General features: G+C 40.2%; 1 protein-coding gene across 1 annotated transcript in view; it reads right to left on the bottom strand.

Moving 5' to 3' along the window:
- BLNK (B-cell linker) overlaps positions 1-12799 on the bottom strand; it is a 51980-nt gene that overhangs the window by 12341 nt on the left and 26840 nt on the right. The window contains exons 5-16 of the mRNA XM_009323261.1: positions 11470-11510; positions 10438-10594; positions 9046-9215; positions 8463-8544; positions 7621-7701; positions 6179-6204; positions 5590-5618; positions 5180-5275; positions 3599-3641; positions 1139-1166; positions 761-833; positions 112-142 (exon numbers count right to left, since the gene is read on the bottom strand). Coding sequence (XP_009321536.1) covers positions 112-142; positions 761-833; positions 1139-1166; positions 3599-3641; positions 5180-5275; positions 5590-5618; positions 6179-6204; positions 7621-7701; positions 8463-8544; positions 9046-9215; positions 10438-10594; positions 11470-11510 — 857 coding nt within the window. The remainder of the gene's footprint in view (positions 1-111; positions 143-760; positions 834-1138; positions 1167-3598; positions 3642-5179; positions 5276-5589; positions 5619-6178; positions 6205-7620; positions 7702-8462; positions 8545-9045; positions 9216-10437; positions 10595-11469; positions 11511-12799) is intronic.

Below are 12799 nucleotides of genomic sequence, written 5' to 3'. Positions count from 1 at the left end.
TGTTCTTTTTATGCATTTATGTTGTACCCAAACTCATGATAAAATTAAGTTTTACAATAAATTAAAAATCACCTGTAAAATTATTGATTATGCAATTATAAGTCAACTTACTGGTGAATTTACTGCATTAGAAGTTTTCTTTCTGCAGATTGGAGGAAAAAGAAAAAAAAAGAAGTATGATTACTTAGCAGATACACGAATTCATTTGGCAACTAAGCATCAGGTTCATTGATTCCCAAGATATTTCTGGCCAAGATGGGATGCATCTCCTTATCGGATAGCTGTAGCAGTTAGGGAAAAAAAAAAAAAAAAAAAGGGAATAAGAGAAGAATAAGGGTATCGGATCTAATGCGGGTACTCAGGAAAGGTACTTAGGATATGCAAGGAAGCTACACTCTGTCCAATGCTTAAGATGACAACTTGGGTGGGGCAGAAGAATTTTAATGAAAAACACAACTGTCTGCATTTATAGGCATGCACATGCTATTGCTGCAGTATGTGACTAAATTAAGCATGCCTGCCAGCATCTGCCATCAGTGGCAGGCAGCGAAGGGCAGTAGCACTGGCATGCAAGCAGTATTCCTCCAGAAATAACGAAAGAATAGCTTACCTTTACCTACTCAGGGTATCTTTCATGAACAGCAATAAAAATTACTCCTGAATTCTGATTGCCATAGGCAAGGACAGGAGTTAGTCCCTAATTCACCTAGTAATTAACCCCATCCCTATCAAAGTAGTAGTTTTATTATTTTTTACTCACAGGCCCCTCGGTAACGGAGATGGAGCTGCTCCAGCGGGAAGTCTGGATTCTTGTGTGTTACTGAAGCTATGATCTAGAGATGCAAATGACAGATTTAGTGTGCAATATTAGCTGTATCTGAACAGAGGGTTTTCCTCACTGCCATTTCAGTGTTAATGTAATAAAAGTAAAAAATATCCATTGGTTTAATTTTTATCTTGACATGTTTTCACTCTGATTATACTAGAAAACAGTTCAGTACCATTTCTTGTTTATCGCTGACTGTTACGGATAAAATTTACACTGATGCATTCCACTACATGCTATATTAAGGTCACCACTGACATACTGACAACAAATTCCACTCATATTGCCATGTTTTCAGTACAGAATACTTACTTCCATCATTATTGTTTGCTTCATGGTCCTGTAATGGAAAAATATGTTAGATTTGATGAGAAGCAATCAAAAAAAGGAATTATTATTAAATGGGAAGTGCATAAATAATCTGGTCTTGGTAATCTGTAGTAATGTTTAAAGGTACATTTGTACAAAATGCATATAATATCCAGGATACTTTTCGTCAGCTTTTGTTACAGCATTTGAAAAATTTTAGCAAACATCAATCGAATTTTGAACATTCTAATAACCTTGGGATTGCTTGTAGTATTGAGAAAATTGGCCCTGAATTTTGCAGCAAGACCTTTTGGTTCATGTTTCATTTCTGAGCTGGAAAGCAGAAATTTTGCAGCAGATTTGAATATATTAAGAACACATTTTCCACTGAACAGAGAATACCGATTCCCAGCTTCTTTTGGAGATGCTTTCTTTTGGCTCCCGCTTCTTGTCTTTTAGGGAATCAGACTTCCATATGTAAGTACCTTTCAAAGAGGCACCAGTTATTAATTTCTCCATCTCCATCCAGCAGGTTAATGACTTTTCACTATCTTGGTTACAAATGCATCCACTCTCTGGTTGGAGAGGTGTAATCCATCATCCAACAGTTGAGGGAGTGAGATGTGGAGAAATTTTTCTCCCAGTCAGCCCAGGCCTTTGAGAGGAACAAGGGTTACAGTTCTGTTAATACGATCGGTGCTGGTTAGTGTTGAAAATGAATTCAATGGGAGCAGTTAGCAGATGCTTCAGTTATTGTTTTGCTTTGTCAGTGTGCATAGTCAGGGATGGAAAGGCACAGCACAGCACTGGGCAAAACATCATGCTCATTACCATGTTTTTCTTTAAAACTGTAAGGGCTGGCCACTTGCACAACAAGCAAAGACCCAAAAATTTGGACTACACTGGGTAATTCTTTCCTAGGCTGACTTGTGTGCCAAAGTGGGTAACTGCAAGTACCCAGGAGCTGAATACACTCATTGTACAGATGAGTGTTTGTTTGGGAGCTCCATCCTTGGTGCTGTAACTAACTCACTATGTGGTCCCCAGCAAAACGATAGTCTTGATTCTCTGCAAAGCTAGGGTAATATCTATCTTAGAGATAAGCTCTGAGAATGAATTAAAGGAGAAGTTTCAGCTGCAATATGGCACTTGAGTATGTTCTGAAGCAGGAGTATTCTTGTTAGTGCTGATCAGAGAGCGGAATTTCTGTCCAACATTCCCTCTTCAGAAGGATTTTTTTTCTAATCTTATATTGGTAAGAAAAGCTGAGAAATCAAACCATTTCGTAAAAGAGAAATCCTGGACTTGGCACCACTCAGGAATTGTTCAGCATCTTACAGCATACAGATCTAAATTGGAAGAACGTTGTGATGAGGTGGAAGGGAAACTAAAATGCTGCTGCTGTTGTATGTAGAGGTGTGCCAACTCCCCCCCCCACCCCGAAATACATAGTATATCTAGAAATTTAAGGATTGAAAGTAAGACTATAAGATGTTCTTATACCATCTGCATTATGTTACCATAGCATACCATCTAATGCTATGGTATGACCCCAAATTCCTAATTTTAAGCATTTAATTCTCTATGTAGTTATTGGTATTTCTTATTTCCGACTATTTCTTAAGGACAATTCAGAGCACTGGGCTGGGACAGAGTTTGATGCACGTAGCTTTTGGCACAGATGCTGATGCAGTTACTGTCACCCTGTTACTTGGTAGTTTGCTCCTCATGCGCACCCTCTCGTGTGCTGGCACAACTATTAGTAGAGCTATAGTGCAAAACAATTTATGGAACTAATCTGTCTGAAAAAGAACCTTTTATGCATTTGCTTTTGCCCATTTGCTGCAGTTAGACAAGTTTCGAAGTAGTTTGCTTCAGAAAACCTTTGTTCCAGCACAGTTGAAGGGACAGACTGGGGACAAGATTAGAGGAGAAGAAGAATGACTTAAACACAGCCTTAGAAACCCAAAGCTTGCAATTACTCCTTCATGGACTGCATTTTCAAGTGATACTGATTGCTCAGTCTGGTTACTAGTATCTAGTGATACTGGTTACTACCCAGTCTGACATTTTAGAAGGATTCCGTTTTCAGAAAGTATTTATCATTCATCATCTGAAAGGAATGAGGCTCAAGGAAGGTGCTTCAGATTGGGCAAAATCGCCCATTGCTACTGAAAGTAAAGTTCCTGGAGTTCAACTGGTATTTTTTTAGTACAAGAAATAACTTTTGTGGACTGAGACATATATCCCTCGAAACATTGAAGTTTTTCTTGGATCAAAACAGATGTCCAAAAGATTAATAGCCACAATTACAATATTAGATCAACCTGACATTCAGAGTTATCTGTTTCTTTTATTTAATCCAGATAATAAAAAGCATCCATCCATCTCTATGTATATATATAAAACACAGAACAGCCTACACTTAACACATTCTTTTATAGTGGCACATTAATTACTCACTGCTTTTGGATGAAGACGATTTCTGGGAAGAGGCAAAATGTTTCTGGAAAATATACACAATAAGTTAAGATGAGTAGGATTTACTTATTTAATTGCTTGGCTCAGATATGCATTTCAAGATCTAGAGATGAGGAGGTCTGCAGTAAATGGATTTAATTGCAGCTATGCACTGCTCCAGTGGCTGTGGTGATGCTGTGCCCTTAGTGTGGAACTATTCTAGAAGACCTTCTGTCCTGGACCTCGGGTCCCCTGCAGCTGTGCACAGGACCTCACCAAACACCGTAACACACACAATATTGTGGATGCCACCTGCTCTTCCTGGGGCATATGGCATGTTTTGTAAAGCAATGTCCTAGAGATGAGACAGTGGTTACAAAGCAACTTCCTACACTTCTGGGGACACAAGAGTGAAATAGACTGCATACTCAAGTTCCTTTGCCTCTTCCTGCACCTGGGTTGGGGCAGCCCCCAGTATCAATACAGGCTGGGGGATGAAGGGATTGAGAGCAGCCCTCCCAAGAAGGACTTGGGGGTACTGGGGGATGAAAAGCTGGACATGAGCCAGCAAGGTGCGCTCGCAGCCCAGAAGGCCAACCATCTCCTGGGCTGCATCCAAAGAAGCGTGGCCAGCAGGTCGAGGGAGGGGATTCTGCCCCTCTACTCTGCTCTGGGGAGACCCCACCTGGAGTCCTGCGTCCAGCTCTGGAGCCCTCAGCATAAGAAAGACATGGACCTGTTGGAGCGGGTCCAGAAGAGGGCCATGAAAATGCTCAGGGGGATGGAACACCTCTCCTATGAAGAAAGGCTGAGAGAGTTGGGGTTGTTCAGCCTAGAAAAGAGAAGGCTTCGGGGAGACCTTCTTGCAGCCTATCAGTACTTAAAGGGGGCTTATAAAAAAGACGGCGGCAGACTTTTTAGCAGGGCCTGTTGCGACAGGACAAGGGGTAATGGTTTTAAACTAAAAGAGGGTAGATTTAGACTAGATATAAGGAAGAAATGTTTTACGCTGAGGGTGGTGAAGCACTGGCACAGGTTGCCCAGAGAGGTGGTGGATGCCCCATCCCTGGAAATATTCAAGGTCAGGTTGGATGGGGCTCTGAGCAACCTATCTAGTTGAAGATGTCCCTGCCCATGGCAGGGGGGTTGGACTAGATGACCTTTAGAGGTCCCTTCCAGCCCAAACTATTCTATGATTCTTTTCCTCCAGAGACTTGGAATATAAATCATGGATTTACTGTGTCCAGCTTCTTTACAAGCAATCCTGTGCCCCATCTCCTGCAAAAACATCTCATTTGCAAGGGTGCAGAGATGGGTAATAAGACTTTAAACTCGCTTGCAGAGATGTTTTACCCCTGCACTGGATCCCTAAAGGGATATTCAAGAAAATAGTATCCATTTGGCAAACTGGCTTGAATACAGAAGTTCACAAGGAAATAAGAACTTTCTTTCTTACCTTGTCTCAACATCCCTAGCTATTTGCGTGTCCTGACAATTGCTTATTGTCTGAAGGCTACACAATAGAGAGGAGAAAATTTTGTCTCTGATAATATTTCCTATTGATATAAGCTGCTGTTGACTTACCTGGAAGTATCCAGCTTAGGTGACTCTCTGGTCATGTTGTGCATGTGGGAATGCTCCGTATTCTGAGCAGGCATAGACGGAAGTGGCTTAGTGAACCTAGTAATAAAACATGAATTAAGAAAGGAAAATTATATTTAACAGTGAATACAAAGGCAAACTCTTTCTCCTCCCCAACCCTCTCAAAATTCTAAAAAGTACCCTTAAGAGGTATTTCTTTTTAATATGTGTTATGTTTAGGTTATTGAAATTAACATAGGAACGGATGACAATCTTTGTGTAGATAGTCTAAAGAGAGAGAATTACTAGATATATATCTTCTAGAGAGAGAATTATCAAACATATAGTATCTAGACGAGAAAATATGTTTTCTGACAAGTTTTAAATAATGCACATTCATAGCAATGGGTTACCTGGTTACTGGTGGTGGTGATGGTTTTTCCTGTAAGAGAAAACGCACTGAATTATTTGGTCACTTTTTGATTTCATAAAATACATTTATATGATCCTATTTGTGTTATCACAGCAGTATCTTATTTTTGCGTTGTAGTAGAACTCTGCCTGGTAATCTGCACTAGGATGAGAGAGGCAAGAAGTCACCACCAGTAAATCTGTGAAGTCATGAGCACACTACTTTGCCCGTATGTCATGTCAGTACTAGCAAGCGGGAAGAAAATTACTGTGTCAGAACTGTCACTGCTCCTTTGCTGCTTCTGGAAAGCATTCCCTTAGGCTGCCGCATCCCAGACCAGATCACTATCACACAGGACTGGGAAACTTCAGCCCCTTCCCATTTACTCTGTTCTGCAGACCTTTTGAATTGGTTTGCCAGCTTTTCTGTGAAGTAAGTGTCAGAAAATTTTAAGTGCAGATAGAGATTTGTTCCCATTTTTCCCCTTTGAAAGACTGATTTTTTTTTTATTTTTATTTTTTTTTTTTTTACAATCACATTTGTGCCCTGCCTGAGGGCAACGTGAGTCATAAACTATAGAAAGGCCTTACCTCTTCTTCAGGAACCTCGTAGACTTCTGTAGGACAGGGAGGAAAAAACATGTTCTTTGGTTAGCAAAAATGTACAGCGTGTTACCAGAAAAACTGATCAGAATTTCTATCAATTGTACTTCTGCCTCTGGAAAAATAACTTGGAGAATCTGCTCAGAGATTGATTCTGCCTCCAAAACCCTGGGGCAGCTACACCCCTGGTCTTCTAGTGGGAACTTCAGGAAAAGTCCCAGGAAGTCTGATAAATGGTCACTGTATTAATGAACCTTCCTCCCACCCCACAACCTTTTTTTTGTTGGATGAATGCTTGTGTTGTGTAAACCTGGGACAGTTTGGAAAAGATGTGTTATCACACCTATGGTAGCATTTAGCCTTTCCTTGAATCTCAGGGAGGAAGAGATCAGGTGAATCATAAATATAAGCTGGCTCATTTGCGTGACCAGTGTCCATCCCTGAGCTCTGTCCCATAGGCATATTTTAATTCACAGATACTAAAAGCCAAGACCACCAGCATCTTTATCTATGTCCAGTTTCTTCAATGAAAATTGAATTATATTTCAATAAATTTCGTGTCAGGCTTCATTGCTTTTATTGCGCTGAAAAATGTCCGAGTTCCCACCAGGGGGAGATGTTTTATTTTTTTTTTTAGTAATTTCCGTCAGGAGCTGGTTGTTGCTTGACACTGATTTACAGAAAGGCTAAGATTGAAAAGGGCATTTTAAAATGTCTGAAAAGTAAGTCACAAAACCTTAAGTCATTCAGAAAAAAAACTTTTGTAGTTTACAATTTGAAAGCTAAATACATTGCTAATGAATATGCAAAGACTTATAAAGAACTGTGTGATCAGTCTGTAAAGGTTACATTCCAAGCAATTAATGACATGACAAGGATGCAAAACAACTTAAAGTTAGCACAGCTAAGAAAGATTAAGCAAGTATATCTGCACTTACAAAAGCAAATACGATTCTTCTTATTTGCTTCTGCTTTTGTTTCTTTTTTCCAAATAAATTGCTTTTTATAGAACTTGAATGGGAACACTGTTATCACAGGACATGCAAAACATCAGCCTATACTGAGTTTCTTAAGGTTGAATCTTGATGTGGTTTTAAAGTATTGAGTCTTGATTCCTATAGTGAAATGGGATTACTAACATACTGAGTCCTATAATTGGTTTTGCTGTATTGATCCATTTGCGTTCCTCCGCTAGAGCAAAAGACTAAAATAAATTGGTCTGGGGCAAATGACTTGTTCTCATGCTTAAGACAGATTTACTATTTGAGCTAGACAAAACAACTGCTACAACACAGAAAAACCTAAAGGGGAACATATTTTTGTTTTACTGAAGTATGTCATATGGTTTGTGTTGTGAATACATCAAGCATATTTTAATATTCCTCAGTCTTAGATCAATTTATTTTAACAGTGATACAAACTCTACGTACCTTGCATATCAGAAGTAAGAGAAGGCTTTGGAGAAGTAGGGGGGGCTGACTTTGTTGTCTTCATATATCTGTTCACAGGAGCTAAAAACCATATTTTATTCATATACATATATACTTGTGCGTGTGTGTGTATATACATACATTTATATATATACTCATATGTATTAAAAAACTAACAATGTAACATTTATACAGTAAGAATAAATATTAAGTAGGTCCAAGTGATAGCCTTTTTGTGTGACCTTGAACAAATCAACTGAGACAGAAAGCAGCTCTCATTTTAAAATGGAAACATTATTCAGTGTTCATGCCTTGCTGAATAGGTTTGATACTGTCAGTAATGTCAGAGAGCAGAACTACATACTCTTCTCTGTTTACTTTTCACCTTTGGACTGTAATAATTTCACTCTCCAGCTAAATATACTTCAAATAGTGAGGTAAAAAAAAAAAGGACTCAAAGTCTGCCTTTATTTACTGAAAACCTGAAAAGGCTTGTTCTTCTCCTGAGGCGCTTCAGCAAACAGAGAATTTTAATGCTGTGCTCCCTTGGATGAGGAGGGAGATCACATACCATGAAAAGCTTCCTGGTTGTACAAGGGCTGGACTTTGAAATAGCTGAGTGAGAGAGGCAGGAATTAAACATGGCTTCCAATAAAGTTAAAAATAATTTTCCTTGGCCTTGTCATGGGCCAAAGGAGCCAATTGCCTTTTTGCAGGCTGCATTCTCTTTAATAGCTGCACCTCCACTCTTTAAACCCTAGAAATAGACATTAATTTGATCCATTTTTCCACTGCGGTTCCTAATAAGGCAATAATTATTAGCTTAAAGGACTAAAACTCACATATCGTAGGTAGTGACATGCTGCTTTCTGTGGGTTCAATATAGTTATCGTCGTCATTGTCCACTGGCACAATGTAATTATCCTATGAGAAATGCAGGACAAAAATCTACCAGTTAAACCTCCATCATAACAATAAACTGTTGGGATTGAAGCCCTGGCAGCAGCTTATAACAGTTGCTATTTCACAGTGACTGCTATTTCAGACATTTAACATTCTATGCAGATGGGATTCTCCAAGACTGAAAACTTTACCAAATTACTCCAGTTCTAGACTGATGGGTAAAAGCCCTCCCTTCGCTTTGGTTCTGGGGCAGCCTTTGAGGTTGCGCTCTCCCCATTGCCTGCAGCTTGTTACAGATGAGCAGAAACTATTCTGTGGCCTAAAAAGCCTCCTGAAGCAGGCAGATATCCCCTAGGAATCAGCACGGTACTTGCAGGTCACTGCTTGCGATGTACAAAGTCATTTATACCATAGAGGCTAAGAAAGAGACCAGGCCGTGGCATTGCTGTGTAGTCTATCTTATGATTGCTGCGGGGTCATCAGTCATTTAAACTGTCAAACAAGTATATCTATAAACATTACCTCATCATCACTACACTCCTTAGGCTTCGGTGGTACTTTTGGTTTTGCAGCAGGAGATGGCAAAGGCAGGGATGGCACGGATGGTTTCTTTGGTCTGGACATGGCTGGACTGGGTGTACTTGGGAGAGGTTTGTTGATGGGAGGAAGCTGCTGGTGACTGGTGCGATTGTCTTTTAATATGGAAGAAAACAACAATTTTAGTAAAAATTACACATTAGCCTCTGGATCATCTTCTACTACCTGGGCAAACAAGTCTTTATTGTGGCTGCAGCTCAGGTCAAAAGGCAGACCTGAGTGTATGCTGGTCCTGATGTTGAGACTTGCGTGCAAACTGGTCCTATTTCACCACTCAGGGTAGAAACCTAGTCCTCTTATAAGGCTGCAGAGGGTGCTTAGATACTGACTGTTGTACAAACAACTGTTTAACTCCTTGGGGAAAAAGGTGGTGGCTGGGTGGTATAGTCCATTAGTTAGTATGTCCTGTGCCAGTATGAACTTTGGTGATAGGAAGTGAGAAAAATATCTGACATATGAGAAAAACAACTGTTACAGTACAAAGGGTGGGACTAAAACACAAGTTATGCCAGGTCCTGTGGGGTGTCATTTTAAAAATTCCTCCCCTTTTCAAAGAACACATACGTTAGGTGCTGATAAACTTCTATGAGTACGTATGTGGCATTTTAGCACTTTGATGATTATTTATAACCAGTTGCAATCTTGTATCATACAAAAAATGAAAGCAGGCATCATGCTAATATTGCTTTTCCCCATGGCCCAAATCTTCATCTAACCAAAGCTAACTTTCATTCACTTCAGTGCAATCTGCCCATGGTTGAAAAGAATCAAAACAGGAAGAAAAAATGCCTTTATGCTAGCCTGATGTAAAGAAAACCTTCATCCTGTCCTGTTTTTCAGGATATTTAATCTCCTCAGTACCAATCTTGAAGGACAATATGGAGTGAATATTTGGGCTGCTTTGTCCTCTGTTTTACTGCTTTTGGAATAATGATTTGAGATACAGAAAAGATTAAGAAGGGACCTGTATAGTCTTATGTGCTTAATCTTCAACATGAATTCCTGCATTAAATTACGCAGATGAATCTGGAGCCAAGTTAGTGATATCTCCCATACCTTTGCTTGAATTTTGTGGTTAGTAGATGTCTATCAAAGTCTCTAGGACACATTATATTAAAATTCTAAACATCACTAGCAGCAATACTAACCTGTTTCATGCTGTAATAACAAATCATACCCCTGAAAGCTGAAGACCTGATTGCCAGAATTAAAAGCAAACTCTTGAGAACACAGGTTAGTCCATTTGAGGCCACTCCTCTTTTGGTACTGATAAATAAGCAATTAGCAAGCTGACATAGCCAACTAGTCTATAACTACCTGCGTATTCACCCCTAGAAATAGGGAATGCGGAGGGAATCTTCTTTTTCTCCTGCTCACTTGGAGGCGGCTCATAGCTGTCATCAGGATTCTCTTCACTGGGGACCACATACATCTCAGAGTCAGAGTGGTCATCTGGATTTTCATAATCACTGTCCTAGAAAGACAGAACTTCCCATTTCTCATCTCATAACATTCTTAAGGCTTCATAGCAGTGTATGACACAAATATCCTTGCAGGAGTACAATTAACTAAATTACAAGAATGTATCCTTGAAAGGACACGTTACACTCCCTTTTAGTGCTCCCTCTCTAAACAAATAGGTACTCCCACCTGCCTCCCCTACTGCTCCTCCCAGGAGCTTCCTGCTCCCTGTCTCCAAGGAGTCTTTTCACACCAAGAGTTCAGTCTTCAAATTATGGACCAACAGCTTGTTTCCCTTCACAGGCCTAGTTCCAACTGTGACTTCTGATGTGTCCTGCCACTTCCTCTCCATTTCCTATTAAAAGGGTACTCAGGAGCTAACTCCAGAAGGAAACTAGTCACTTCAGGCTGATGGTTGTACACTATGGCAATTGCTTTACATGGCTCATGACCATGACTTGCTTCATTCTAATGTTCTCTAAAATCTTATCAGAAATGTTTCATTTTTAGGAAGAAGTGGCTTTCCCCTCCTCACTCCTCCCACTGTCCCTCCCCCAAATACAAGATCTTACTGGTTTCTGAAATCACCGTTCAGTTTGAGAAGTCCCTCAAATTGATGCCACGTGCTTACTTATCCAAAAAGCTTAGCATCCATAGCTACCACTGACAGTGCTTCTGAGTGTACTTCTAAGTTGAATGTAAAAAAACCTGAGGTAGCTAAAAATCATTGGCTACTTGTAAATAATGCTGATATAACAAATTAGATAACATTTCAGTAGTATTAAGTTCAACCACAAGTAGGTGATTAAAAAATAAACTTTTATTATTATTGCTTCTGCTGAACTTGTTGCTACAGTAACCTCCTACTGCCCCAAAATATGTACTTACAAAATCATCTGACCATTGTTCCTCTTCATTGTCTGCATGTTCTAAACCAAACATTAGAGTTATTTAAGGAGATTCAATAGTGAACATAAATGTTTATCGTAAGTATAGATGGAACAAAAATCTATCATATTCAGTTAAAAAAAAGAGTGGTCAAAATTTCCTAAACAGTTCACAGCAACACATCTAGTTTGGACTGAATAGTAAATTAAATGCCTGCTTGCTTGTTTTTGATAAATTGTTTCAGGGCTGTTGGAAAAGCATTAGAAAATGGCAAACTGCACATGGTCTGCACAGCAGAGCACGCACTTTACTCAGAGTGTCCTGCTAATGCATCTGATTTTTAAGTAGGAGTAACAATTTCTACATAACGGACCTATTGCTGACCTCTGGGCCTCGCACTTTCTCGTTTCTTGGTTAAAGCTCCAAGACAGCTCACTAATTACAAGTGTTTATGTTAAACACGGAACAATTCCAAACTCCGTCCTCTTTGCTTCAGTCTTCATATCACTGTTTCCTTAAGATAGCTGTTAACTTGTAAAAATGGGCATGAACTAGTTTGTGGAACAATGCTGTATGATAAGCAAATATAGCTCTACCTCTAAGATAATTCATGATGTCATCATTGTCACGTTAATAGTATTAAGATTCTGAATCTGTGATGATCCATTTGTTCATGTTTTTTCCCCTATTTACTTTCACATCACAATTTCTGGCAGAGAGGACTGGATGCGAATTCTCCATTTTTAGAGCAGCCTACATGCACAACCCTGGTAAATACTGATTTTGGAAGAGTAGCTACTTGCTACTCTTTCTTCATACTGGGACAACTTGGGACAACATACTGGACTGTCTGGTGGGTGAGGAATTGGTTAGATGGTTGCATCCATCCATGGGGTAGTGGTCAACGGCTCAACGTCCAGATGGAGGCTGGTGACAAGTGGCGTCCCGCAGGGGTCCGTATTGGGACCGGTACTGTTTAATAGCTTCATCAATGACATAGACAGTGGGATCGAGTGCACCCTCAGCAGGTTTGCAGATGACACCAAGCTGAGTGGTGCGGTCAACACACCAGAGGGACGGGATGCCATCCAGAGGGACCTGGACAAGCTCGAGAAGTGGGCCCGTATGAACCTCATGAGGTTTAAGAAGGCAAAGTGCAAGGTCCTGCACCTGGGTTGGGGCAGCCCCCAGTATCAATACAGGCTGGGGGATGAAGGGATTGAGAGCAGCCCTCCCAAGAAGGACTTGGGGGTACTGGTGGATGAAAAGCTGGACATGAGCCAGCAAGGTGCGCTCGCAGCCCAGAAGGCCAACCGTCTCCTGGGCTGCA

This window comes from Pygoscelis adeliae, unplaced genomic scaffold (genome assembly GCF_000699105.1).
Source record: "Pygoscelis adeliae isolate BGI_AS28 unplaced genomic scaffold, ASM69910v1 Scaffold294, whole genome shotgun sequence".
NCBI classification, from domain to species: domain Eukaryota; kingdom Metazoa; phylum Chordata; class Aves; order Sphenisciformes; family Spheniscidae; genus Pygoscelis; species Pygoscelis adeliae.
Note: the sequence above shows the minus strand (reverse complement) of the source record. Positions and strands in the feature narration are given on the sequence as shown.